This window comes from Phyllobates terribilis, unplaced genomic scaffold (assembly GCF_046119375.1).
Source record: "Phyllobates terribilis strain yellow unplaced genomic scaffold, ASM4611937v1 Scaffold_36__1_contigs__length_13169755, whole genome shotgun sequence".
Lineage (NCBI taxonomy): Eukaryota > Metazoa > Chordata > Amphibia > Anura > Dendrobatidae > Phyllobates > Phyllobates terribilis.
Genome location: NW_027362796.1, coordinates 3,377,535 through 3,403,975, shown reverse-complemented (window position 1 = coordinate 3,403,975; position 26,441 = coordinate 3,377,535). Strand labels below are relative to the sequence as shown.

The following is a 26,441-nucleotide window of genomic DNA, read 5'->3' as shown; positions in this document are numbered from 1 at the left end:
TTGAGTTAATTTTTGATGGTCAACAAAATCCGATTTTCCAGTAATTAATTTTTCACACGCTAGGTATGATAATGACTTATTTCTCTGTGGGATTTTTGATGTTTAAAAGGTTTGCACAACCCCTTCTCATTCCTCTTGTTTGGTCCCATAAAAATAAAAACACTTATACAAATCTCCCATGTCAGTGCTGACAGCGGTGTCGGTACTTGCGTTCTCAGTGCCCATGTGAGGTTGTTACGTCATGTAAGCCCTGCGCCCAATCAGCGCTGGCGTCACTGTCCCCACTTTCAGACAAATCAAACCTCATGACGAAGTCAGATAGCAGCCGTAGCCCTGGCTTCATGTTGATGTTTAATACATCTGAAGGTGGTGACAGTGAAGCCGGCACTGATTCGTGTGAGTCCCAGGAACGTGAGTCCCGACACTGCTGGAACAGCGGCAGCACGGGATCTGAGTATTAGTGTTTTTATTTAATCAAGGCAAACATGAGGAATGACAAGGGGTTGTTGTCGTAGTGGACAACCCCTTTAAGAAGATACAATTTTCAGTTAAAACATTCCAACATTCTGAACATTAAAAAATATTCTCCCCTGTGTGACTTCTCTGAAGTTTATTAAGAATTGTTTTCCCAAGTAAAAAATTTCTAAAATTAAGAAAATAAAAATGGTTTTTACCCTGTGTGACTTCTCTGGTGACTAAGAAGAGATTTATTCATAAAACATTTTACACATTCTGAACAGGAGAAAGGCTTTTACCCTGTGTGAGTTCTCTGGTGCCTAACAAAATTTGATTTCTGTGTAAAATATTTCCCACATTTTGAACATGAAAAACATTTCTCCCCTGTGTGAATTCTCTGATGTTTGATAAGACTTGATTTATCTGCAAAATATTTCCTACATTCTGAGCATGAAAAAGGCTTCTCCCCTGTGTGAGTTCTCTGATGTTGAATAAGACATGATTTCTCTGTAAAACATTTCCCACATTCTGAACATGAAAAGCGCTTCTCCCCTGTGTGAGTTCTCTGATGTCTGGTAAGACTTGGCTTCTCTGTAAAACATTTCCCACATTCTGAACATAAAAAAGGCTTCTCCCCTGTGTGAGTTCTCTGATGTTTGATAAGACTTGATTTATCTACAAAACATTTCCCACATTCTGAACATGAAAAACGCTTCTCCCCTGTGTGAATTTTCTGATGGCCAAGAAGATGCGCTTTCCGGTTAAAACATTTCCCACATTCGGAACATGAAAACGGCTTCTCCCCTGTGTGACTTCTCTTGTGAGTAACAAGATATGAATTCCAAAAAAAACATTTCCCACATTCTGAACATGAAAATGGCTTTTCCCCTTTGTGAGTTCTCTGGTGACTAACAAGGTCTGATTTCTCTTTAAAACATTTCTCACACTTTGAACAAGAAAATATATTCTCCGCTGTGTGAAATTGTTGATGTTTTAGAAAAGACTTTTGGAGGGGAAAACTATTTCCATATTTTGAACATGAAAATGGCTTATTTGCTTTAGGAGCAATTTGTTTTTTATTGCTTATTTTGTGACTTCGGTTTTCCTTAGTAGTCGGTAATGAATCAGAAGACAGGACCTGTTTCAAAAGATCAGATGACAGATCTTTGCTATGAAGGGATGATGGTATATCTAGAGTAATGGCATTCACTTCAATTGTATCTTGTGGGATCTCAAGATCATCCGATTTGAAAATTGAAGATGTCAGCGGTCTCTCTGAACTCCAGGTACAGTCATCTGCCAAGAATAAAACCAATTATTATTTTTGAATAAAAAAGGCTTGAATTTTATATTTTTGAACATTTCTACTTAAATTATCCATATCCTGTGCTGGGCCGATTGCAAGCACTACAAGTCAAAAAACAACCAGCGAGGCTGCCGAGCATGAAGAGGCTGGATTGAGCGTCCCAGAGGCTGCAGTTAAGTACAAAGGCGGCAGTAAAGTACATAGTTAAACGCAATAACATAGTTTAACACCAGAGCATAGTTTGGTGTTTTCCTTACTAACCTTCTATTTGTTTTTCTGCTTTTACTTGTATTGTTTATCACCATATAGTATGTGCTCCATGGGCAATGCTACCAGGTGTGCGTCTTGTGAGATGTATGCATGCTTTGAACAGCAGTTTGAGGGTGAAAATGTCTGCGCTCGATGTCAACGAGTTACATATTTGTAAGCCCAGATACCGGATCTAAACGTGCAGCTAGCGACACTCAGGAGCATTGCAAACCTGGACAGGAGTTTAGAGTTCACTGAGCTTGTACTGATTGGGGCCAGTGATATGGAGGAGGGTGGAGGTGGGGAAGACCAGGATAGAGAAGTACGCAGCTGGGTAAATGTTACAAGAAGGAGTAGAGGGAAAAGTGCCAGGAAGCCCAGTCCTGATCTGGCACAACCTAGTAAATATGCCTGTTTGGCTGATATTAGGATTGCTATCCCAGGACTGGGATCACTGCAGCAGGACGCTCCTAGCAACCAGGAAGACGTCTGTCGTACAGTGCTGGCCAAAAGTATTGGCACACCTGCAATTCTGTCAGATAATACTCAGTTTCTTCCTGAAAATGATTGCAATCACAAATTCTTTGGTATTATTCTCTTCATTTAATTTGCTTGCAAGGAAAAAACACAAAAGAGAATGAAACAAAAATCAAATCATTGATAATTTCACACAAAATCCCAAAAAAGGGCCGGACAAAAGTATTGGCACCCTCAGCCTAATACTTGGTTGCACAACCTTTAGCCAAAGTAACTGCGAACAACCGCTTCCGGTAACCATCAATGAGTTTCTTACAATGCTCTGCTGGAATTGTAGACCATTCTTCTTTGGCAAACTGCTCCAGGTCCCTGATATTTGAAGGGTGCCTTCTCCAAATTGCCATTCTGAGATCTCTCCACAGGTGTTCTATGGGATTTAGGTCTGGACTCATTGCTGGCCACCTTAGAAGTCTCCAGTGCTTTCTCTAAAACCATTTTATAGTGCTTTTGGAAGTGTGTTTTGGGTCATTGTCCTGCTGGAAGACCCATGACCTCTGAGGGAAAATTTGTTGGTAGTCTTCAGACTTCATAATGCCATGCACACGGTCAAGCAGTCCAGTGCCAGAGGCAGCAAAGCAACCCCAAAACATCAGGAAACCTCCGCCATGTTTGACTGTAGGGACCGTGTTCTTTTCTTTGAATGCCTCTTTTTTTTTCCTGTACACTCTATGTTGATGCTTTTTCCCAAAAAGCTCTACTTTTGTCTCATCTGACCAGAGAACATTCTTCCAAAACGTTTTAGGCTTTCTCAGGTAAGTTTTGGCAAACTCCAGCCTGGATTTTTTATGTCTCGGGGTAAGAAGTGGGGTCTTCCTGGGTATCCTACCATACAGTCCCTTTTCATTCAGACGTCGACGGATAGTACGGGCTGACACTGTTTTACCCTCGGACTGCAGGGCAGCTTGAACTTGTTTGGATGTTAGTCGAGGTTCTTTATCCACCATCTGCACAATGTTGCATTGAAATCTCTCGTCAATTTTTCTTTTCCTTCCACATCTAGGGAGGTTAGCCACAGTGCCATGGGCTTTAAACTTCTTGATGACACTGCGCATGGAAGACACAGGAACATTCAGGTCTTTGGAGATGGACTTGTAGCCTTGAGATTGCTCATGCTTCCTCACAATTTGGTTTCCCAAGTCCTCAGACAGTTCTTTGGTCTTCTTTCTTTTCTCCATGCTCAATGTAGTATACACAAGGACACAGGACAGAGGTTGAGTCAATTTTAATCCATGTTAACTGGCTGCAAGTGTGATTTAGTTATTGCCAACACCTGTTAGGTGCCACAGGTAAGTTACAGGTGCTGTTAATTAAACGAATTAGAGAAGCATCACATGATTTTTCAAAGGGTGCCAATACTTTTGTCCACCCCCTTTTTTAGGTTTGGTGTGGAATTATATCCAATTTGGCTTTAGGAGAATTCTTTTTGTGTTTTTTTCATTGAAGACAAATTAAATGAAGAGAATAATACCAAAGAATTTGTGATTGCAATAATTTTCAGGAAGAAACTGAGTATTATCTGACAGAATTGCAGGGGTGCCAATACTTTTGGCCAGCACTGTAGGAAGGAGGGTAATAGGAATGCAGCAAAGACCAGACAGATGTTGGTGGTAGGAGACTCTATAATTAGGCGGACAGACGGAGTCATCTGCCGCCGAGACCGTGAATGCCGAACAGTGTGTTGTCTGCTGGTTGCTCGGGTTCAACATATTGCGGATCGGATAAACAGATTGCTGGGTGGGTTTGGGCAAAACCCAGCAGTCATGGTACATATCGGTACTAATGACAAAGTTAGAGGGAGGTGGAAGGTCCTTTAACCGGTTCCCGACCGCCCACTGTAGATAAACGTCGGCGCTTGCCGGGCTCTGTGCAGTGCCGACGTTTAAAAACGGTGGGTGGTCTCGCAGTGCTCAGGACCCCCAGGGTCCTGCAAGCACTGCGATTCCGGTGCAGAGCGTTAGCTCTGACAGGGTACATCATCGGGACCTGATTAGATCAGGTCCCAGTGATGTTAACCCTTTTCTGTCTGCTATAGGCTGTGATCTATAGTGATCGTGGCATATAGGAGACAGCAGGAAGAGAGGGGGTCGTCTTACTTACCTCCGAAGACCTCCGTTTCGTTTGAGGACCTGGGGTTGCTATGGCAGCTGGAGGTCACATGACCGCCTCCAGCTCTGCCATATATGGTGTCCTTCCTGTCTGGCTTCAGCCTGTATGTAGCTGATACCAGACAGGAGACTCTGACTGAAACAGTCAGTGAAGATCTCATATAATGTAATATATGTGTATTACATTACATGAGATCAGTGATCAGAAAAATAAAAATTAATGTCCCAAACAGGGACTAAGTAAAAATGTAAAAAAAAGTAAAAAAAAAGTTTTTAAACTATTAAAAAAAAAATCACAAAATAAATAAAAATAAATAAATAAAATATTAAACCAATAAATCCGTAAATTATTACAAAACCAAAAAAAGTACACATATTTGGTATCGCCGCGTCCGAAACAACCCGAGCTATAAAACTGTCACACTAATTAACTCCTTCTGTGCACACCGTAATAAAAATAAATAAAAAACGGAGCAAAAAAATATGCTTTTTCATCATATCGCCAAACAAAAAGTGGAAAAAAATGCGATCAAAAAGCAGAATAGAAATAAAAATGGTACCACTGAAAACGTCATCTTGTTCCGCAAAAAAAAGCTGCCATACAGCTCCATCAGCCAAAAAATAAAAAAGTTATAGCGCTCAGAATAAAGCAATGCAAAAAAAATATTTTTTTTTCTATAAAATTGTTTTATTGTGTAAAAGCGCCAAAACATAAAAAAAATACAGTAAGTGTAGTATCGCTGTAAACGTACTGACCCGAAGAATAACGCTGCCTGATCACTTTTACCACACGCTGAACGGCATAAAAAAAACCTCAAAAAACAATTCCTGAAGTGTTTGTTTTTGTTAACTTTACCTCCCAAAAAACGGAATAGAAAGCGATCAAAAAATGTCACGTGCCCAAAAATGGTTCCAATAAAAATTTCAACTCGTCCCGCAAAAAACAAGCCGTCACATGACTCTATCGGCCGAAATATGGAAAAATTATAGCTCTCAAAATATGGTGATGCAAAAACTAGATTTTGCAAAAAAAGCGTATTTTAGTGTGTGACAGCTGTCAGTCATAAAAACCCGATATAAATCTGGTATCTCTGTAATTGCACCGACCCGAAGAATAAAGTAATCTAATCAGTTATATCACACTAGGAACGGCATAAAAAATAAATAAAACAAATATTATTCACCTGCTACTGATTTGTTTATTATGTCTCCCAAAGATCCCAGTAAGGCTCTGCTCACATTTATCCTGTGCTCTGCGCTGAGCACTTACACCAGAGTTTCCGTGTAAATCTCTGAAATACGTGATTCAGCCAGAACCCATGATGGAAGATTCCCTGTAATGAGGCAGATATAGGCCACTGTGGATGCTGTCTAGCCTGGGATCCCACGGTGTCATTTGTTTTAGGCGTGCATAAAAGTGCGGTTGGCCACAGTTTTGTGCACTTCTGAAAAAAAGGACACCACTAAACAGAGGCCAGACGGAGTCCAGAGTAACTCTGCTGCCTCATTACAGTGAATGGATCCTGCAGGGGTTTCATCTGAATTACATCACTTGGAAAATTAGATGGAAACCCCGATGTAAGTGCTCAGCCTAGAGCGCCGGATAAATGTTACGTAAAATGTTCCCAATAAAAGCTTCAACTCAGTCCTCAAAAAAAGCTAGTCCCCACTCAGGTCCATCATCTGTTAAAAATATAAGGGACTTCCAAGTTACTGGTAGCAGAAAGGCTCTGGAAAAGCAAAATGGTCCTTGCCCCCCAAAAGAAATTCAGAAAATTTTGTGCTCCCAAATCCAAATGCCTATTCTACAATAATTTGTTCTCCAATTGTCAAATAGCGCTCCGTCCCCCCCAGATCTCGCCGTATGGCTGAGCGGTACGATACAGCCACATATGGGGTATTGCCACTTTTAGAAGAAATTGTGTGACACATTTCGGCACCATTTTTACCCATTGCCCTGTGTGAAAATGTAAAATCTGAGGGTAAAACATTTTTTTGTGGTAAAAATATAATTATGCTTTTTTCACTGCCCAATGGTATAAATTTAAAAATTAAAAAATGCTCACTACTTCCCTAGATGAATTCCTTGAGAGGTGTAGTTTACAAAATGGGGTCACTTGTGGGGGTTTCTGCTGTTTTGGCATGTCAGCGACTCTTCAAATGTGACATGGTGTCTGCTGCCTATCCCAGCCAACATAGCGCTTCTTTCTCTTCCGAACCCTGCCGTACACCAAAGCAGTGGTTTTCCCCCACATATGGGGTATCGGCGTACTCAGGAGAAATTGTACAACAAATTTCATGGTGCAATTTATCCTGTTACCCTTATGATAATGCAAAATTAGGGAATGAAAAACATTTTTTATGGGAAAAATGTGAAAATTTTATTTTTACGGCTCAATATTATAAACTTCTGTGAAGCAGCTAGGGGTGCAAGGTGCTCACCACACATCTACATAAGTTCCCTAAGGGGTATAGTTTCCAAAATGGTGGCACTTGTGGGGGGTTTCCACTGTTTAGGCACATTAGGGGCTCCCCAAATGTGACATGGCGTCCGCTAATTATTCAAACAAATTTTACATTCAAAAAGTCAAATGGCGCTCCTTCCCTTTCAAACCCTGCCATGTGCCCAAACAGTAATTTGCCTCCACATATGGGGTATCGGCGTGTTCAGGAGAAATTGCACAACAAATTTCATGGTGCAATTTATCCTGTTACCCTTATGATAATACAAAATTAGGGAATGAAAAACATTTTTTGAGGGAAAAATGTGAAAATTTTATTTTTATGGCTCAATATTATAAACTTCTGTGAAGCAGCTGGGGGTGCAAGGTGCTCACCACACATCTAGATAAGTTCCCTAAGGGGTCTAGTTTCCAAAATGGTGGCACTTGTGGGGGGTTTCCGCTGTTTAGGCACATTAGGGGCTCCCCAAATGTGACATGGCGTCCGCTAATTATTCAAACAAATTTTACATTCAAAAAGTCAAATGGCGCTCCTTCCCTTTCAAACCCTGCCATGCGCCCAAACAGTAATTTGCCTCCACATATGGGGTATCAGCGTGTTCAGGAGAAATTGCATAACAAATTTCATGGTGCAATTTATCCTATTACCCTTATGATAATGCAAAATTAAGGGATGAAAAACGGTTTTGTGGGAAAAATGTGAAAATTTTATTTTTACAGCTCAATATTATAAACTTCTGTGAAGCACCTTGGGGTTCAAGGTGCTCACCACACATCTAGATAAGTTCCCTAAGGGGTCTAGTTTCCAAAATGGTGTCACTTGTGGGGGGTTTCCACTGTTTAGGCACATCAGGAGCTCTCCAAACGCAACATGGCGTCCGCTAATTATTCAGACAAATTTTACATTCAAAAAGTCTAATGGCGCTCCTTCCCTTCCGAACCCTGCCGTGCGCCCAAACAGTGGTTTTCCCTCACATATGGGGTATCAGCACGCTCAAGAGAAATTGCACAAAAAAATTTGGGGTCCATTTTTTCATGTTACCCCTGTGAAAATAAAAAAATTGGGTCTAAAGTAACATTTTTGTGAAAAAAGTTAAATGTTAATTTTTTTCTTCCACATTCCAAAAATTCCTGTGAAGCACCTGAAGGGTTAATAAAGTTCTTGAATGTGGTTTTGAGCACCTTGAGGGGTGCAGTTTTTAGAATGGTGTCACTTTTGGGTATTTTCTGTCATAAAGACCCCTCAAAGTGACTTCAAATATGATGTGGTCCCTAAAAAAATGTTTTTGTAAATTTTGTTGGAAAAATGAGAAATCGCTGGTCAACTTTTAACCCTTATAGCTCCCTAACAAAAAAAAATTTGGGTTCCAAAATTGTGCTGATGTAAAGTAGACATGTGGGAAATGTTATTTATTAACTATTTTGTGTGACATATCTCTCTGATTTAAGGGCATGAAAATTCAAAGTTTGAAAATTGCAACATTTTCAAAATTTTCGCCAAATTTCCGATTTTTTCACAAATAAACGCAAGTGATATCGAAGAAATTTTACCACTATCATGAAGTACAATATGTCACGAAAAAACAATCTCAGAATCAGGGGAATACGTTGAAGCGTTCCAGGGTAATTACTTCATAAACTGGCAGTGGTCAGAATTGAAAAAATTGGCCCGGTCACGAAGGCAAAAACAGGCTCTGGCGCAAAGTGGTTAAAATTATTACAGGGAACTAGGAGAGAAGCTGAAGGCCAGGACCTCCAAGGTGGTGTTTTCAGAAATACTGTCGGTGTCACGAGCGTCACTAGACAGACATCGGGAGCTTAGGGAGATAAATAAGTGGCTTAGACATTGGTGCAGGAAGGAAGGGATTGGTTTCATGGAGACCTGGGCCGACCTTCTCACCAGTCCGGTGAGAGGGGGCAGGTGGATGCTGGTTGACTTCAGTAATAATGTCTTTTACAATTAGATTTTTGCCCTAGTTTTTACTCAATATTTATTCCTGTACAAAGGACCTTTTTGAATGAATTAAATTTAATGTAATTGACTCCTGGATGAAATGTAATCATGTTATTTTGAAAAAGAAGTGATGTTTTGATTAAAAATGACTATGAATTATATAGAATCATATGAAATAATCATGTTCAAAAGGGGATACTTAAAGGGACTATGAACTATATGTAATCATCAGACTAACCATTCATTAGTTACTAAATATTTTAGTGACATATCTGCACATCCTGTATATGTTAATTCTGATAGATATATATCACTTGCACTTTATATTTATATAATTATATACATATTCCCTTTATTAAATCCCATTATGACTAATAAGTAATACATCATACATACTCCCCTGTATGCGTTACCCCCTGATTCCCTCATTTGAGCTTCATTTTTATCTTATTTGTATTGTTGTATGTTTTTTGTCTATGTCTGTGCCCTTTTGTGTTTTTATTACATTAATTGCTATCAAATAAAAAATATTTTTATATGACTTTTTTGTCCAGTGAATATCGTTTTGTTGGTTTATTGATCTTGTGTTTAGATATTGTGAATTTATTTTCTTGGTAACTCTGAGAAACTCCTTCTGTTTTGTAGGATTTATTCTACTGTAGGGAAGGGCCGCATCTCAATGGGGAGGGAGCAGCTATGCTGGGGGAAAAAATGGTCAGACGGATGGAGGAGCTTTTAAACTAGGATCTGGGGGGAGGGAGGGTATGCGTGCTTATAAGGGGATAGATAGACTAGACCAGGGATCTCAAACTCAGCTGGGCATATGGGCCGCACACGGAAAAACATTTCATTTGGGGGGCTGCATTATTTGCATGACAAAGTGACATTTTTAGTGATATCATTTTATTTTATATACACCTTTTGAACTGGTCCTCATCTTGCAGACATGGTCTCCCATCCAGGTTCCCCATATTGCAGACATGGTCTCCCATCCAGGTTCCCCATATTGCAGACATGGTCTCCCATCCAGGTCCTTCATATTGCAGACATGGTCTCCCATCCAGGTCCTTCATATTGCAGACATGGTCTCCCATCCAGGTCCCCCATATTGCAGACATGGTCTCCCATCCAGGTCCCCCATATTGCAGACATGGTCTCCCATCCAGGTCCCCCGTATTGCAGACATGGTCTCCCATCCAGGTCCCCCATATTGCAGACATGGTCTCCCATCCAGGTCCCCCATATTGCAGACGTGGTCTCCCATCCAGGTCCCCCATATTGCAGACGTGGTCTCCCATCCAGGTTCCCCATATTGCAGACGTGGTCTCCCATCCAGGTCCCCCATATTGCAGACGTGGTCTCCCATCCAGGTCCCCCATATTGCAGACATGGTCCTCATATTGCAGACATGGTCTCCCATCCAAGTCCCCCATATTGCAGACATGGTCCCCCATCCAGGTCCCCCATATTGCAGACATGGTCCCCCATATTGCAGACATGGTTCCCATATTGCAGACATGGTCTCCCATCCAGGTCCCCCATATTGCAGACATGGTCCCCCATATTGCAGACATGGTCCTCCATCCTGGTTCTTATCTTGCAGACATGTACCCCATCCAGGTCCCCCCCATACTGCGCACAGGGTCCATCCGTCCCCATACTGCGCTAAGGGTCCCCATCCCCCCATACTGCGCTAAGGGTCCCCATCCCCCCATACTGCGCTAAGGTTCCCGTCCCCCCATACTGCGCTCAGGGTCCCCGTCCCCCCATACTGCGCTCAGGGTCCCCGTCCCCCCATACTGCGCTCAGGGTCCCAGTCCCCCCATACTGCGCTCAGGGTCCCAGTCCCCCCATACTGCGCACAGGGTCCCGTCCCCCCATACTGCGCACAGGGTCCCCGCCCCCCCAGCCGTGATCGTTACGGGGTCTATGTGCCTGCAGCCCGCAAGAAGCAGCCGGAGGGGCAACATGCGGCCCGTGTGTTTGAGACCCCGGGACTAGACAGACAGAGTGGGACAGCAGGGGCAATAGAGCATCTAGGGTGGGGCTAGGATATGCAAGGCATGTAGGGAGCTGAGTAGGAGTAGCAAATGTGCTAATTGTATTAAATGTCTGCTGGCAAATGCAAGAAGTCTCGCAAACAAAATGGCTGAACTGGAGACTCTTATGTCGGTCATGGAATATGATGTGGTGGGCATTACGGAAACTTGGCTGGATGAAAGCCATGACTGGGTGACAAACATGGAGGGATACATTACATTTAGAAAGGACAGGAAAGACAAAAAAGGTGGAGGGGTGTGTATTTTCGTAAGATCCAACTTAAAACGTGTTCAATGATAACATGGCTGGAAGCTGCGACAATGTAGAGTCAATTTGGGTAAATGTACATGGGGATGGCAATAATGGAAAGCTGCTAAGTGGAGTTTGTTACAAGCCTCCTAATATAGCTGAACTGGTAGAGGACAAAATGATGGAACAAATTAAAAATGCAGCAAATAATAATAGGGTCCTTAATATGGGGGATTTTAACTATCCAGACATTCAATGGGACACAGAATCTTCCAGATGTGTTAAAAGCTGAAAATTCTTATCCACAGTCCAGGACAATTACCTCTCTCAGCTGGTAGATGAACCAACCAGGGGAGGTAATCTGCTGGATCTGGTGCTGTCATATAGACCAGATACCATTTCAGATCTACAGGTCTGGGAGCATTTGGGATAAGTTTCAATGTAATATTCAATAAAACATTTCAAAAAGGAAATGCAAAAACCTGAAACTTTAGGAAAGCTGATTTCAACAAATTAAGGGAAGAGCTTAATTGTGTAGACTGGGACCATATCATGGTAACTGGGGATAGATACCGAACGTAAATGGGGCATGTTTAAGGAAATACTTTGGACTTTGCAAAGGCATTCAATACTGTATCACATAACAGCCTTATACTGAAGCTACAGAAGAAAGGACTTAGATGGGTAAGGAATTGGCTAAATGATAGGAAACAAAGGGTCGTCATAAATGGCACATTCTCTAAATGGGATATAGTCAGCAGTGGGGGGCCGCAGGGATCTGTGCTAGGACCAATTCTCTTTAACCTCTTTATTAATGACCTGGGGGATGGGATTGTGAGTAAAACATCAGTTTTTGCTGACGATATCAAACTATGTAGGATATTGAAATCTGATCTTGACATTACGATATTGCAGAATGATCTGGATAAGATGACTGAATGGACAAACACTTGGCAAATGAGGTTTAATGTAGATAAATGTAGTGTAATGCACACAGGATGGAGTAATCCTATGGCTACATATACATTAAATGGGAGTATACTCGGGACTACAGAACAGGAGAAGGATTTGGGTATTCTGGTTACAAGTACTCAATGTCAAGCAGCTGCCGCAAAAGCAAACAACATTTTAGGGTGTATAAAAATAGAAATAAAATCCTGCGATCCCAACATATTGTTACCCCTTTATAAATCACTGGTGAGGCCACATCTGGAATATGGAATCCAGTTTTGGGCTTCACATTTTAAAAGGGATATTCAGATGTTAGAGTCAGTTCAAAGGTGGTAACTAGATTATTACAAGGGATGGAGGCCTCTCATATGATGAGAGGTTGGAAAAGTTGAGCTTGTTTAGCTTAGAAAAACGACGGATCTCATTGACATGTATAAATATATGTGTGGTCAGTACAAAGGTCTAGCACATGACTTATTCCTTCCAAAGACTAAGGACCAGGGGGCAATCATTACTGGTGGAAGAAAGGCGATTCCGGCACCTAAACAGAAAAGGGTTCTTTACAGTCAGAGCAGTCAGACTGAGGAATGCCCTACTACAGGAGGTAGTAATGGCCGACACTATAACAGCTTTCAAAAAAGGGCTGGATGATTTCCTTGATACACATAACATTGTGGGCTAGAGTTAAATTAGACAAAATGTTACACCTATAAAAGTACATTTGATGCAGGGTTCTTGTACTGATCGCCTTTCTCGGCGTCAAGAAGAAGGAATTTTTCCCCATGATGCAAATTGGCTGAATGTATCCTGGTTTTTTTGCCTTCTTCTGGATCAAAAGATTTAGGTACAGGGATTTTAGTAATACCATAACAGTAATACAAAAAATAAAACTAATTAAAAATTATTTATGGTTATTTGTAATTGTAATAGTGCAGTAATAATAAAAATGGTAATCCATTTGTGAAGCCTAGTTCCAGTAAGTTAGTATAGTGTTGGTATGGGGAGTACAATTGGGGGAGAAAGGTTGAACTTGATGGATCTAGGTCTTTATTCAACCTACGTTACTATGTTACACTATCTGACTTCCAAACAAGAACACATCTATCTAGCCAATATCTCTCAGTACACGGGCGCACACTCAGCAGCGTCTGTGTCCTTCAGTAACATGGATAAAATGGCGCTGAGGGAACTTGGCCGGTTTTTATATCGAGAGGAAATGTGATTTCAGCAGCCAATTGCAGAAGCCCTTGTATCTGGACACTGTGGATGCTTCCTGCGCTCTGACTGGCTAGCCGCGCTTTCCTGACTTAAAGTTACCGGCTACAGGAAAAAATAAATAAATAAAAAAATTACAAGCGCACCACTGATCTGACCTGATTTGAGCTATCACCAGCCCCCCCCACTCATCTGCCACGTCCCCCCGCTCATCATAAACAAGCACTATGCTAGCTAAACTGATCAAAACGCTGTAGTTGCCCCGCAATCACGTTCCCGCATTTATTCCCTGATTTTGCCGATTATTTCCAAATTTAAGAAATTTTGCTTGCACTTCCGATCATGAATCCGAATGTGCCATATTCGTGTCGAATTGAGGCTGTGTGCCCACAATGCGTTTTTCAAGCGTTTTCGCTGCGGAATTTCTGCTGCGGAAACGCTTGAAAAACGCTTGGTAATACGTGCCCCATGGTCCCCAATGACAATCCGCATGTTCTGTGCCCATGCTGCGGAATTTTCCGCAGCGGATTTTATGCGCGGAAAAATCCGCAGCATGCCCATTATTTTTGCGTTTATGCATGCGGAATTGCCTACTCAATGCATTAGAAAAACGCATGGCAATTCCGCATGTCAAAAACACTTCAAAACCGCGTGTTAAATTCCCCACACGTTTTTTCTGACAAGGAGATGCAGAAATTAAGCAGAAATTTTCCGCTTCATTTCTGCATCGTGGGCACATAGCCTTAAGTCGCAAGATCGGATTTCGAATAAATTCGCTATTCACTACTTACCATGCTGCTAGCCTATTGTCCTGTAGCTGATCCCAGCCTTGTGCAGGTCTACAATTTTGTCCCTGGTGTCCTTAGACATCTCTTTGGTCTTGGCCATGGGGGAGAGATTGGAGTGTGATTGATTGAGTGTGTGGACAGGTGTCTTTTATACAGGTAACGAGTTCAAACAGGTGCATTTAATACAGGTAATGAGTGCAGAGTAGGAGGGCTTCTTAAAGAAAAACTAACATGTCTGTGAGAGAACAGAATTCTTGCTGGTTGGTAGGTGATCAAATATTTATTTAATGCAATAAAATACAATTTAATTATTTAAAAATCATACAATGTGATTTTCTGGATTTTTTTTAAGATTCTGTCTCTCACAGGTGAAGTGTAGCTACGATAAACTTGCAAAATCAGCAGTGTATCAAATACTTATTTTCCCCACTGTAACAGCAGCTATGGACGTCCATCACGATAGCTTCATCCTCATCTCTAATGCTATAATATGAGAAGTTCAGCTAACAGGCTCTAATGATTGGCATTATCTAGGAGACTGTCTATTGTACTATATGATTGCTGAAAAGATTAGGGATAAAGCAAGAGAATCTCTCAATATCCTATAACTGCTGCTATAAGCACAAGATAAGAGAAACTGACAATGTGTCGGCTTCATGAATTTTAAAGCTTACCACAGTGAATTTATTCACAGTTCTCCTGAATAAATTGTGCTGTTAGATACGGTAGGAAGATCTGTTGTCCTGATTAAATAAATATAATTGATATATATTGCAATAATTTTGAGTGACAAACTCTTTACTGCTAATATCCTAGCTGACTTTCAGTTCAGGTACAATTCAGTCAATAATTTTTACATTTTGCTACTATATTTCTAGTTTTAATCGTGAAAAAATAAAAGTTAATTTTTACCCTTTACTCCAATTGGATTAGTCTGTGAAATTTGGAAATATAAGTTTTGGAGATATATAATAATTTGTCAGAGCAGTGAATTTACTTACACATCTGGGCAGGTAATGGTCAGCATCTCCTAATCCCAGTGGGGAGGTGGATCCTCCAGGTTGTAAGTTCTATAGAAAAGGGCTTTCACAATTTCACAAAGTCATTTGAACAGTTTTAGGTGGACGAGAATGTTGTACTTTAACGGCAAAATGGTGATCACACGACCAATAAAGCAGCCACAGCCGGTGACTGAGAAGAATCTGTGACTTCTCTGCATTTAGTGGTCACTACTCACCTGGGTAGTCATATGTAGGAATCTCCTCTTTACACCGCTCATCACCCCTCACATATGTCTCTGTAGTATTAATACGGGTCAGATCTTCACCCTGAAACAAATATTATAAAAGTCACAGACAGATGGAGAAGTCACATCTATGATCAGCTCTAATCCTACCATCTCCACCGTTCTCATTACACAAGTATAAAACATATAATACTGGTGGATAAAACAAGACTGAGCACAAGACCTTCACAGCCGTCTACACATCATAGGGGAGATCTCATGACACCTTCTCTCCATCTACCTGATGATCCTGAGGAACATTGGGATCTTCTTGTTTACAGTCATGTGGAAGAAGAGGACGGGGACATCTCTCTGGTGTTGTCCTCTTACTGGATAGAGCTGGAGGAAACACATACAGGGACTGAATTTATTCTTTACATACAGATAATTATAGGCCGTGTGTATTTAGTCCTGTCTATTACCTGGTGATGTGAGGGGCTGGGGAACCTCCATCATGACGTCCTTGTACAGATCGTTGTGTCCTTCTAAATACTCCCACTCCTCCATGGAGAAATAGACAGAGACATCCTGACACCTTATAGGAACCTGACACATACAATGATACCGTCATCTCCACGATCCCTTCATAGCGTTACTGTATAATGTCCCATCATTCCCAGCAGTGTCACCTCTCCAGTCAGCAGCTCAATCATCTTGTAGGTGAGTTCTAGGATCTTCTGGTCATTGATGCCCTCATGTATCAGGGGGTGAGGTGGAGGTCCTGTGATTGGGCTCAGGGGTCTTCCCCATCCCTCAGACACAGGGTCCTGACAGCGCTCACTAGAGGTCTTCTTCACTACTGTGTAATCCTGGTTATGGAGAGACACATTAATAAATCTCACTCCAGACATTTCCAGAGTCCTCACCTCTCCAGTTCTGTCCATCTGTTATTCCCATAGATAAGAATGATGTAATGTGACGTCATCAGAATCTCTCACCTCTCCAGTAAGACGGAAGAGGATCTCTAGGGTGAGGTGTAATATCCTCTCTGCCATCTTGTCTCTGTCCATATCCATCCTTGATGAGTAAATCAGGAAAATTCTCTTATATAGAAGATCTTCACTGAGGAGGATCTGATATTGTAGAGAACTGAATGAGAAGAAGATGAGCCGATGTAACATCATAAAAATCCTGTGTAATAATACAATTACTGGAGATAATAAGGGAAACATATGAGGAGATTTATTATTTTACAGTATTTAGTTTTCTTCTTTACATCTAGTAATAAAACTTATATATTTTAGGCCACAGACCACAAACAGTTTCTTCCTCGAAGTCTGCAGCTGAACACGTTTCTCATAGACTCATCTTCCATAACGCGATATCTCGTCTCATTTACCGACTCTGGAATCGGCATTAGCAATACTGCAGGAGATACAGTTGTGCTCAAAAGTTTACATACCCCGGCAGAATTTTTCCTTTCTTGGCCTTGTTTCAGAGAATATGAATGATAACAAAAAACTTTTTCTCCACTCATGGTTATTGGTTGTGTGAAGCCATTTATTGTCAAACTACTGTGTTTTCTCTTTTTAAATCTTAATGACAACCAAAAACATCCAAATGACCCTGATCAAAAGTTCACATACCCTGGTGATTTTGGGCTGATAACATGAACAGAATTTGACACAAATGGGTTTGAATGGCTACTAAAGGTAACGTCCTCACCTGTGACCTGTGTGCTTGTAATCAGTGTGTGTGCATAAAAGCTGAGTGAGTTTCTGGGATCCAGACAGACTCTTGCATCTTTCATCCAACCACTGATGTTTCTGGATTGTGAGTCAAAAGAATTGTCAACGGATCTACGGGAAAAGGTAGTTGAACTATATAACACGGGAAAAGGATACAAAAAAATAGCCAAGGAATTGATAATACCAGTCAGCAGCGTTCAAACTGTGATTAACAAATGGAAAATCAGGGGCTCTGTAAAAACCAAACCATGGTCAGGTAGACCAAGAAAAATTTCAGCCACAACTGCCAGGAAAATTGTTTGGGATGCAAAGAAAAACCCACAAATAACATCAGCTGAAATTCTGGACTCTGAAAACTAGCGGTGTGGCTGTTTCAAGATGCTCAATAAGGAGGCACTTGAAGAAAAATGGGCTGCCTGGTCGAGTCGCCAGAAGAAAGCCATTACTACGCAAATGCCACAAAGTATCTCGCCTACAATACGCCAAACAGCACCGAGACAAGCCTCAAAACTTCTGGAACAAGGTAATTTGGAGTGATGACACCAAAATTGAACTTTTTGGCCATAAACATAAATGTTACATTTGGAGAGAGGTCAACAAGGCCTATGATGAAAGGAACACCATTCCAACAGTAAAGCACGGAGGTGGATTGCTGATGTTTTGGGGACGTGTGAGCTACAAAGGCACAGGAAACTTGGTAAAAGTTGAAGGAAAGATTAATGCAGGACATTATCAGCAAATACTGGAGGCAAATTTGCACTCATCAGTCTGGAAGCTGCGCATGGGATGTACTTGGACATTCCAACATGACAACGATCCAAAACACAAGGCCAAGTCGACCTGTCATTGGCTACAGCAGAACAAAGTGAAGGTTCTGGAGTGGCCATCTCAGTCTCCTGACCTCAATATCATTGAGCCACTCTGGGGAGATCTCAAGCGTGCAGTTCATGCTAGAAAGCCCAGGAATTTACAGGAACTGGAAGCTTTTTGCCAAGAAGAATGGGCAGCTTTACAATCTGAGATAATAACCTCATCCACAACTACTACAAAAGACTTCAAGCTATCATTGATGTTAGAGGGGGGCAATACATGGTATTAACAACTGGGGTATGTGAACTTTTGATCAGAATCATTTAGATGTTTTTGTCATTAAGATTTAAAAAGATAAAACACAGTAGTTTGACAATAAATGGCTTCACCCGACCAATAACCATGAGTGGAGAAAAAGTTATTTTGTTATCATTCATATTCTCTGAAACAAGTGCAACTAAGGAAAAATTCTGACGGGGTATGTAAACTTTTCAGCACAACTGTATTCATTACACATGACATGAGAAATTAAGCACCTACGATCTCAATCTTTATAGTAAGGCTTATATTCATCATATCAACAATAACCTAATTTTTTTTTTAAAATGGAAGCCAAAATATATTAAAAACATATCATTTATTTATAAAAGTAGAACAAAAAATAACACGATAATAATGAGACAACACAGGTAGGAAAAAGGGGGCACACGTGGCATCTATAATATAACCGGAGATGTGTCCTTCTGTCCGAAGCCTAGTAGTACAGTATGGCGCCGGCGTCAGAGCATGTGCACACTGTACTGCGGCGCCCTTTTATTGGAGGAGGGGGCACCTGGGACCGCTGGCTCTGACAACGCTCACTCTTATTAGGACCCCACACAACAAAGCTCTAGCTCTATAGTTTAGCCTGAGCGAAAGCGTTACGAATTGTCTTTTCTAACGATTATTTCCCAGCGACACCCTCCCTGCTGCAGGTACAGGTGGACACGGTACCCAGCCGGCAGGCTGTCACGCCGAACTGTGTATTATAAATACCACCCGGAGAAAGACGAGAGTAGGCCAAACCCAGCGGACACATCACAGCGACTGCTGACGTGCCGGTAATGTTTGCGGGCACCAGATTTGAAAGATAAATGAGAGACGGCAATAAGTTAGGACTTCTACCATTATGTGCGGGTCATACACTGCCCGGGCTGTAGGCGAGAGGGCAGCACTCAGCGGAGGTTCTGTGTACATAGGTATATAGCAGTGGTGTGTGTACGTTTGTATACAGTGCTGGCCAAAAGTATTGGCACCCCTGCAATTCTGCCAGATAATACTCAGTTTCTTCCTGAAAATGATTGCAATCACAAATTCTTTGGTATTATTCTCTTCATTTAATTTGTCTTCAATGAAAAAAACACAAAAAGAATTGTCCTAAAGCCAAATTGGATATAATTCCACACCAAACCTAAAAAAGGGGGTGGACAAAAGTATTGGCACCCTTTGAAAAATCACGTGATGCTCCTCTAATTCGTGTAATTAGCAGCACCTGTAACTTACCTGTGGCACCTAACAGGTGTTGGCAATAACTAAATCATACTTGCAGCCAGTTAACATGGATTAAAGTTGACTCAACCTCTCTCCTGTGTCCTTGTGTGTACCACATTGAGCATGGAGAAAAGAAAGAAGACCAAAGAACTGTCTGAGGACTTGAGAAACCAAATTGTGAGGAAGCATGAGCAATCTCAAGGCTACAAGTCCATCTCCAAAGACCCGAATGTTCCTGTGTCTTCCGTGCGCAGTGTCATCAAGAAGTTTAAAGCCCATGGCACTGTGGCTAACCTCCCTAGATGTGGACGGAAAAGAAAAATTGACCAGAGATTTCAACGCAAGATTGTGCGGATGGTGGATAAAGAACCTCGACTAACATCCAAACAAGTTCAAGCTGCCCTGCAGTCCGAGGGTACAACAGTGTCAACCCATACTATCCGTCGACGTCTGAATGAAAAGGGACTGTATGGTAGGATACCCAGGAAGACCCCACTTCTTACCCCGAGACATAAAAAAGCCAGGCTGGAGTTTGCCAAAACTTACCTGAGAAAGCCTAAAACGTTTTGGAAGAATGTTCTCTGGTCAAATGAGACAAAAGTAGGACTTTTTGGGAAAAAGCATCAACATAGAGTATACAGGAAAAAAAAGAGGCATTCAAAGAAAAGAACACGGTCCCTACAGTCAAACATGGCGGAGGTTCCCTGATGTTTTGGGGTTGCTTTGCTGCCTCTGGCACTGGACTGATTGACCGTGTGCATGGCATTATGAAGTCTGCAGACTACCAACAAATTTTGCAGCATAATGTAGGGCCCAGTGTGAGAAAGCTGGGTCTCCCTCAGAGGTCATGGGTCTTCCAGCAGGACAATGACCCAAAACACACTTCCAAAAGCACTATAAAAATGGTTTTAGAGAAAGCACTGGAGACTTCTAAGGTGGCCAGCAATGAGTCCTGACCTAAATCCCATAGAACACCTGTGGAGAGATCTCAAAATGACAGTTTGGAGAAGGCACCCTTCAAATATCAGGGACCTGGAGCAATTTGCCAAAGAAGAATGGTCTACAATTCCAGCCGAGCATTGTAAGAAACTCATTGATGGTTACCGGAAGCGGTTGTTCGCAGTTATTTTGGCTAAAGGTTGTGCAACCAAGTATTAGGCTGAGGGTGCCAATACTTTTGTCCGGCCCTTTTTTGGAGTTTTGTGTGAAATGATCAATGATTTGATTTTTGCTTCATTCTCTTTTGTGTTTTTTCCTTGCAAGAAAATTAAATGAAGAGAATAATACCAAAGAATTTGTGATTGCAATCATTTTCAGGAAGAAACTGAGTATTATCTGACAGAATTGCAGGGGTGCCAATACTTTTGGCCAGCACTGTACATGTGTGTGTTTATATATACATACACTCAGGAATGAGGCGTGTATATAGCACTGGTGTGTGTATACAGGAATGCCTGTGTACGTATGTATAAAGCACTTATGTGTGCATATGAATAAAGGAAATGGCTGTGTACATAGTTATGTGGCTGTATACATGTGTGTATAATATTAGTATCTTATATATAATGGTGATTGTGTCCTTCTGTCCGAATCTTGGTGCCGGAGTCAGCATGTGCGCATACCGCATTATGGCGCTGTTTTATTGAAGATATTGTGTGTGCGAATTCGCAGACACAGTGTCTTCAATAAAATGACACCGGAGGGTATTGCAGAGCACAAACTTGCCGGGTCCATGTGCCACAATACACGCTGCCGGCCAATCAAGGGCCAGCAGCTGACGGTGGCGTGCATGTGACTGGGAAAATGGCAGTGACATCATTCACCCCGTTGCTTGGACGCTGAAGTCAGCAGCTGTCTTCAGAAGACGACGATGCCCTGTAGGGGAGCGAGGGAAAGGTGAGTTTTTTAGTTCTAACTATTGAAGAACACCGGCGTGGGCAGCATGAGGGGCATATACCAGGATGGAGGGACATATGCCAGGATAGAGGGACATACGCCAGGATGGAGGGACATACGCCAGGATGGAGGGAGTATATACCAGGATAGAGGGACATAAGCCAGAATGGAGGGACATATGCCAGGATGGAGGGACATACGCCAGGATGGAGGGAGTATATACCAGGATGGAGGAACATATGCCAGGATGGAGGGACTCACGCCAGGATGGAGGGAGTATATACCAGGCTGAATGGACATATGCCAGGATGGAGGAACATATGCCAGGATGGAGGAACATATGCCAGGATGGAGGGAGTATATACCAGGCTGAATGGACATATGCCAGGATGGAGGAACATATGCCAGGATGAAGGAACATACGCCAGGATGGAGAGAGTATATACCAGGATAGAGGGAGTATATGCCAGGATGGAGAGAGTATATGACAGGATGGAGGAACATATGACAGGATGGAGGAACAATATTTTCTTCTATTTAGCTCTTTGTCATATAACAGGACTGTGTAAGTTGCAGCCGACAGAAAGGGACAGACAGAAATCATAACCCATGGGAGCTAATGCGGGCGTAATTATACAGCATGAGAGCTTATGTGGGGGCCATTATACAGCATGAGAACTAATGTGGGGGCCATTATACAGTGAGATAGCTATTGCGGGGACCATTATACAGTTTGAAGGCTACTGGGGGACCATCATACAGTATTGGGTCCTATACACAGTGTGGGAGTTACTGTGGGGGCCTTTATACAGTGTAGGAGCTACTGTAGGAACCATTAAAGAGTGTGAAGGCTACTGTGAAGGCACAAAGACACATATTTCTATGTAAGGAGCTCAGCAGTGGCATTAGTATGTGGGGCAGTGAGAGGATCTCTGCTTTTATACCACACAGTAGGTGCAGTAATAGGGACACATACGGCAGCGGCGGCTCAGCATTGGGGTATCGTCAGGATGAGGAGTTTGTGCAGGTTGGGAATAGATGAGGACGGTGGTGAGGAGTCAGATGTGTCTGTGCTGCAATCTCCGCAGACGAGTCCTGGCTGGAGAAGTCACAATGACTTTCTGAGAAAGATGGAAAAGTGAACGAGTCCATCAGAAAGAACGTCAGCTCTGATCTGTAACTGTGCTGTATCTTCTGTGTGTCCTGCAGGACTGGGATCTACCACTAGATGTCACCATATCGCGGGAATAGTGTTGGGCTTTGTGGAGATTTTTCTTTCAGTTACAGCGCGGTCATCTGCTGAGGTTCTCCTATACCCACTAATAGGCTGCACCAGCATAGTGTGATCAGGGGTTACCAGTAAGGGGCCACTCAGATACTGCGCCCCCCGAAGCTGAATACCTAGCTACACCTCTGCAAGTGTTACGTCACTGTTCACACCACACAGAGACCCCAAAAGAGTCTCCGTGCTGCAGGGGTTAATGCCCCCTGCGCCCAGTGATGGGGGATCTCCACATACCTCCACCTGCAGAGCCGCCACCACATATATGGCTGCTCTGTGCACACAGGACCTGTGATGAGGTCACAGGAGGGGAGGAGTCAGGGGTCACATGATCAGGGGCCTCAGTGGATGCAGGACTCTGCTGTGCTGGCTCAGTTGTTCTCACTGACTTCTATTTATACCTCTCATCTCTCTGTAGCTCCTCCTCCTTAGGGGGCAGGGGCCACTCAATAGTCAGTGAATAAATGAAATTATAGTACACTCACCTCTTCCTTCTCCTGTGATCACATCTGCCAGGACTTGAACTAGGAGCTCAGTGTTCAGAGACTGCAGCTCTAACCACTGAGCTACAGCTCTCAATGGTGAACAGAGGAGGATTTGGTTAACTTGACTCTAGAATGCAGGCAATGCATTGTAGAGTCAAGAAGCACAGACAGTACAGAAGCAGAGTATACATCTTCATAGAAATATGACGCGCCCCCTGGGCCGTGGGGTACTCGGTAGCCGGGCCGGTCGATGCTGGGGGATGTCACAGTGGCAGTGACCCGCTCCGTGACCCAAGGCGGTCAATCAAAAGGGGTTTAAAGAAAAGGGGAATTAGTTTTTTTTAATGTTCGTGACGACACCTGTGGTATGCAGCTATATGGAGCCGCCGCTGCGGAGCAGGTCTTCTGGAGCTGTTGTTAATGCAGCAGAGTTGATTCAGCTCTCCACAGGTAGAGCTCCAGGGCGGTGCTGTGATGGTAAATGATGAGGTAGCTGTTGTTGGGCAGTGTAGTGCAGGTGATGGCACACCAATAATTCACCGAGACAGTGGGGTGCAGTCTTCAAGGTTTACTCACGATTATCATGTTGCTCCTGGTTACAATGGCCAAATTATCACCACCCAAGTCGTTCTGCGTTCACCGAGGCTAGGGTTCAGCAAATTCCCAGGTATCTCTGGAGTATTTGACGGGACCCTGTGTTGTGTGCCTTTCACGGTCGTCTTCCTGCGCTGGCTTTTCCCCTCCTGCCCTGCGCCTCACAACCAGTGTCCCAAGCCAGTAACCTGAGATCTTGACGGGCAACCTGGAGTTCCCTGGATCCTGTGCGGCTACCTTTTTAGTGATTAGTTGCGGCTGTGGGAAACTACACCTTGAAAGTACAGTAGCCTCCGGTTATCTAGCTGAGCCTTGTAGTTTTCCACTAGTTAGGGGCCGGTCCCCTCTGCGGCCTGATCCCTCCAAGTCCGTTTAGATTCGGGCGCACGGGTGGCTTCCTGCACTCATCGTGCCCCTGGGATCCCCTCTGTTCCTGGAGCCTTCCCTCTGCTCCCGTCCTCTCTCAGTCTGTCCTCCTGGGCCTCTCTTACTAGACCCGCTCCTCCTGAGCAGAGCTCCTACAGAGCCCCTGCTCCCAACTCTCTCCCTCTCCTCTGACTCTCTCCTCAGACTGATCTCCTTCTAGATGGTTCCCCTCCTTTTTATACTCCTACTGAAGTGCTCCCCTGAACTTCTTCCTCCACCCACACCCACTACACGGTTCCACCCTCTAGCCAGGGACCAGGGACTGTGCTCTCCCTTAGGAGCAATCTCGCCCTTCCCTCTTGAAGTATAATGGATGCAAGTGTGTGGGTTCCAGGTAGTACTCCATCCTTACCTGAGAGTGAGATACCACACCTCTGCGTGAGATGCAGTACCTCTGTGGCGACTGAGCCCGCAGTGGCGCCGCATACCCCCCTGGTAAAACACAGCACGTCCATGGGGTGGAACAGAGTAAAAACAAACATGCAAATTTTTAGAATGCATTCACATAGAAGTATTTGTCACGCTGTCTCTGTATACTGGAGGTAGGGGGCCTAAGCTGACCCTAAGCTGGGGCCCTGGCTAATCCCTCAACCTGGAGGTACTGTTAAAGGTACAGAGGTCCAGGCCGCCAGCGTAACCCCTACCTCCTGAGGATCCCTGCACCTAAGTAATCTAGTCCTGAGAAGGACCCCGATCACAACAAAAGGGGACAAGTAATAATATGCCCACACACAGTACTTAGACGAACGAGACAGTACAAGGGAAAAACCAAAACCACCTTGCATACAAAAACTACACAACTACAACAGAGGGAACACCAACGGGAAAGGAGATAAATGATAAAGCGAGGAAGGGAAAAAACTCTCCGAATACACTTATCTCTGAAACTCCAAATACCACGATCCGCTCTGTTAGTCTGCATGAAATGCTTTCACCGACACTTCCCTAACAGACCAGCAGGCATTTGAAGGAGTCTCACTACAGCAGCATTGATTGCAGCTGGGCGAGGCTGGACCTCGTCTAGCACAGAGAGAGAGAGAATTAACTCCCTCACTGCCGAAAAACACAAAGCACCAAAAAGTCAACTGCGAGAAGTCAGACTGTGTAATCGTGACGATCTTCATGGCGACACACCCGTGACAGTATTATGACATTACTTTTTCTTCCCTTTATGGGAGGCACATTTTTTTGAACGTTACATGTTACTGTATCAGCTTATAAAACATTATCAAACTTTCTTGAATAAAACTTTCTTCATATATATAAAACATTTTTTCATATCAAACATTTTCAATAACTACAGTGAAATCTATAGCCGCGTGTCCATTTCACTGAACAAGGTGCAATTTGAGGGACCCGTCTGAAAACCCTCAATGTAGGCCCTGGGCGTGGCTGCAGGGCATAGGTGGTCCAGCTGTTGGAACACGTCTTCGGCCACGCCAAACGGGTTTTTGTTCAGAGGTCTTTATATATAAAACCAATAAGAAGCACCTTAAGAAGTGCCAACTATATACAGTTAAAAGTTTTTGGCTGCTCACAGTCCTCAGCTCTTCAGTTCTTGTACCCTTACCGGGTAGCTAAGTAAACACAAGACTTTTTCAGTTCACTCAAACACGGATGTACCCTTCCGGGTAACTATAATAACTATATACAGTTCCTTCAAATGAATAGTTTCATAGTGGTGCTCCTTCCCTGGAGACACCTGTTCTCTGTAGGCTGGCCCAGCCGGGTCGTCAGTCTCGAACTGCAGGGGCATGTCCTCTTCCTCCTCCACTACTCTATGTACATGGAGGGCATACCAGCCCCGCTCTCCTCTGTGCCGGGAATAGGTGACTCGGTCACCAGGGTACAGATCCCGCACTGGATGTCCATGCTGTAAATGGGACTCTACGTCCCGCCGGTTAACAAAGAGGTCGGTGCCAAGTTGAGGCTCTCGGATAAAGCCCCATCCTCCATCCAGGTCAAACTTGACCACGACCCCTTCCACCTGTGGATCGGGCATGGCCGGCTTGGCTTTGTGGGCCCGGGCCTTCTCCTCCATGTTGCGAGCCTCCATTGTCTCCCAGCGCACCCGGCGTGCGGTTCCTTCTCCAGCTGAAGGAGTTCCCGCCAACAATACTCCTCTCGGCGTGC

At 43.2% G+C, this 26,441-nt stretch overlaps 1 protein-coding gene across 1 annotated transcript; it reads right to left on the bottom strand.

Annotated features, from left to right (window-relative positions):
• Positions 1-23,171, bottom strand: LOC141182795 (uncharacterized). Its single transcript, XM_073660905.1, has 7 exons — positions 23,041-23,171; positions 16,536-16,686; positions 16,227-16,406; positions 16,020-16,143; positions 15,839-15,936; positions 15,550-15,640; positions 1-1,752 (listed from the first exon to the last, which is right to left on the bottom strand). The coding sequence occupies exons 1-7, from the start codon at positions 23,064-23,066 to the stop codon at positions 752-754; spliced, it is 1,671 nt and encodes a 556-aa protein (XP_073517006.1). The 5' UTR covers positions 23,067-23,171; the 3' UTR covers positions 1-751.
• Between the last annotated feature and the right edge of the window lie 3,270 nt (positions 23,172-26,441).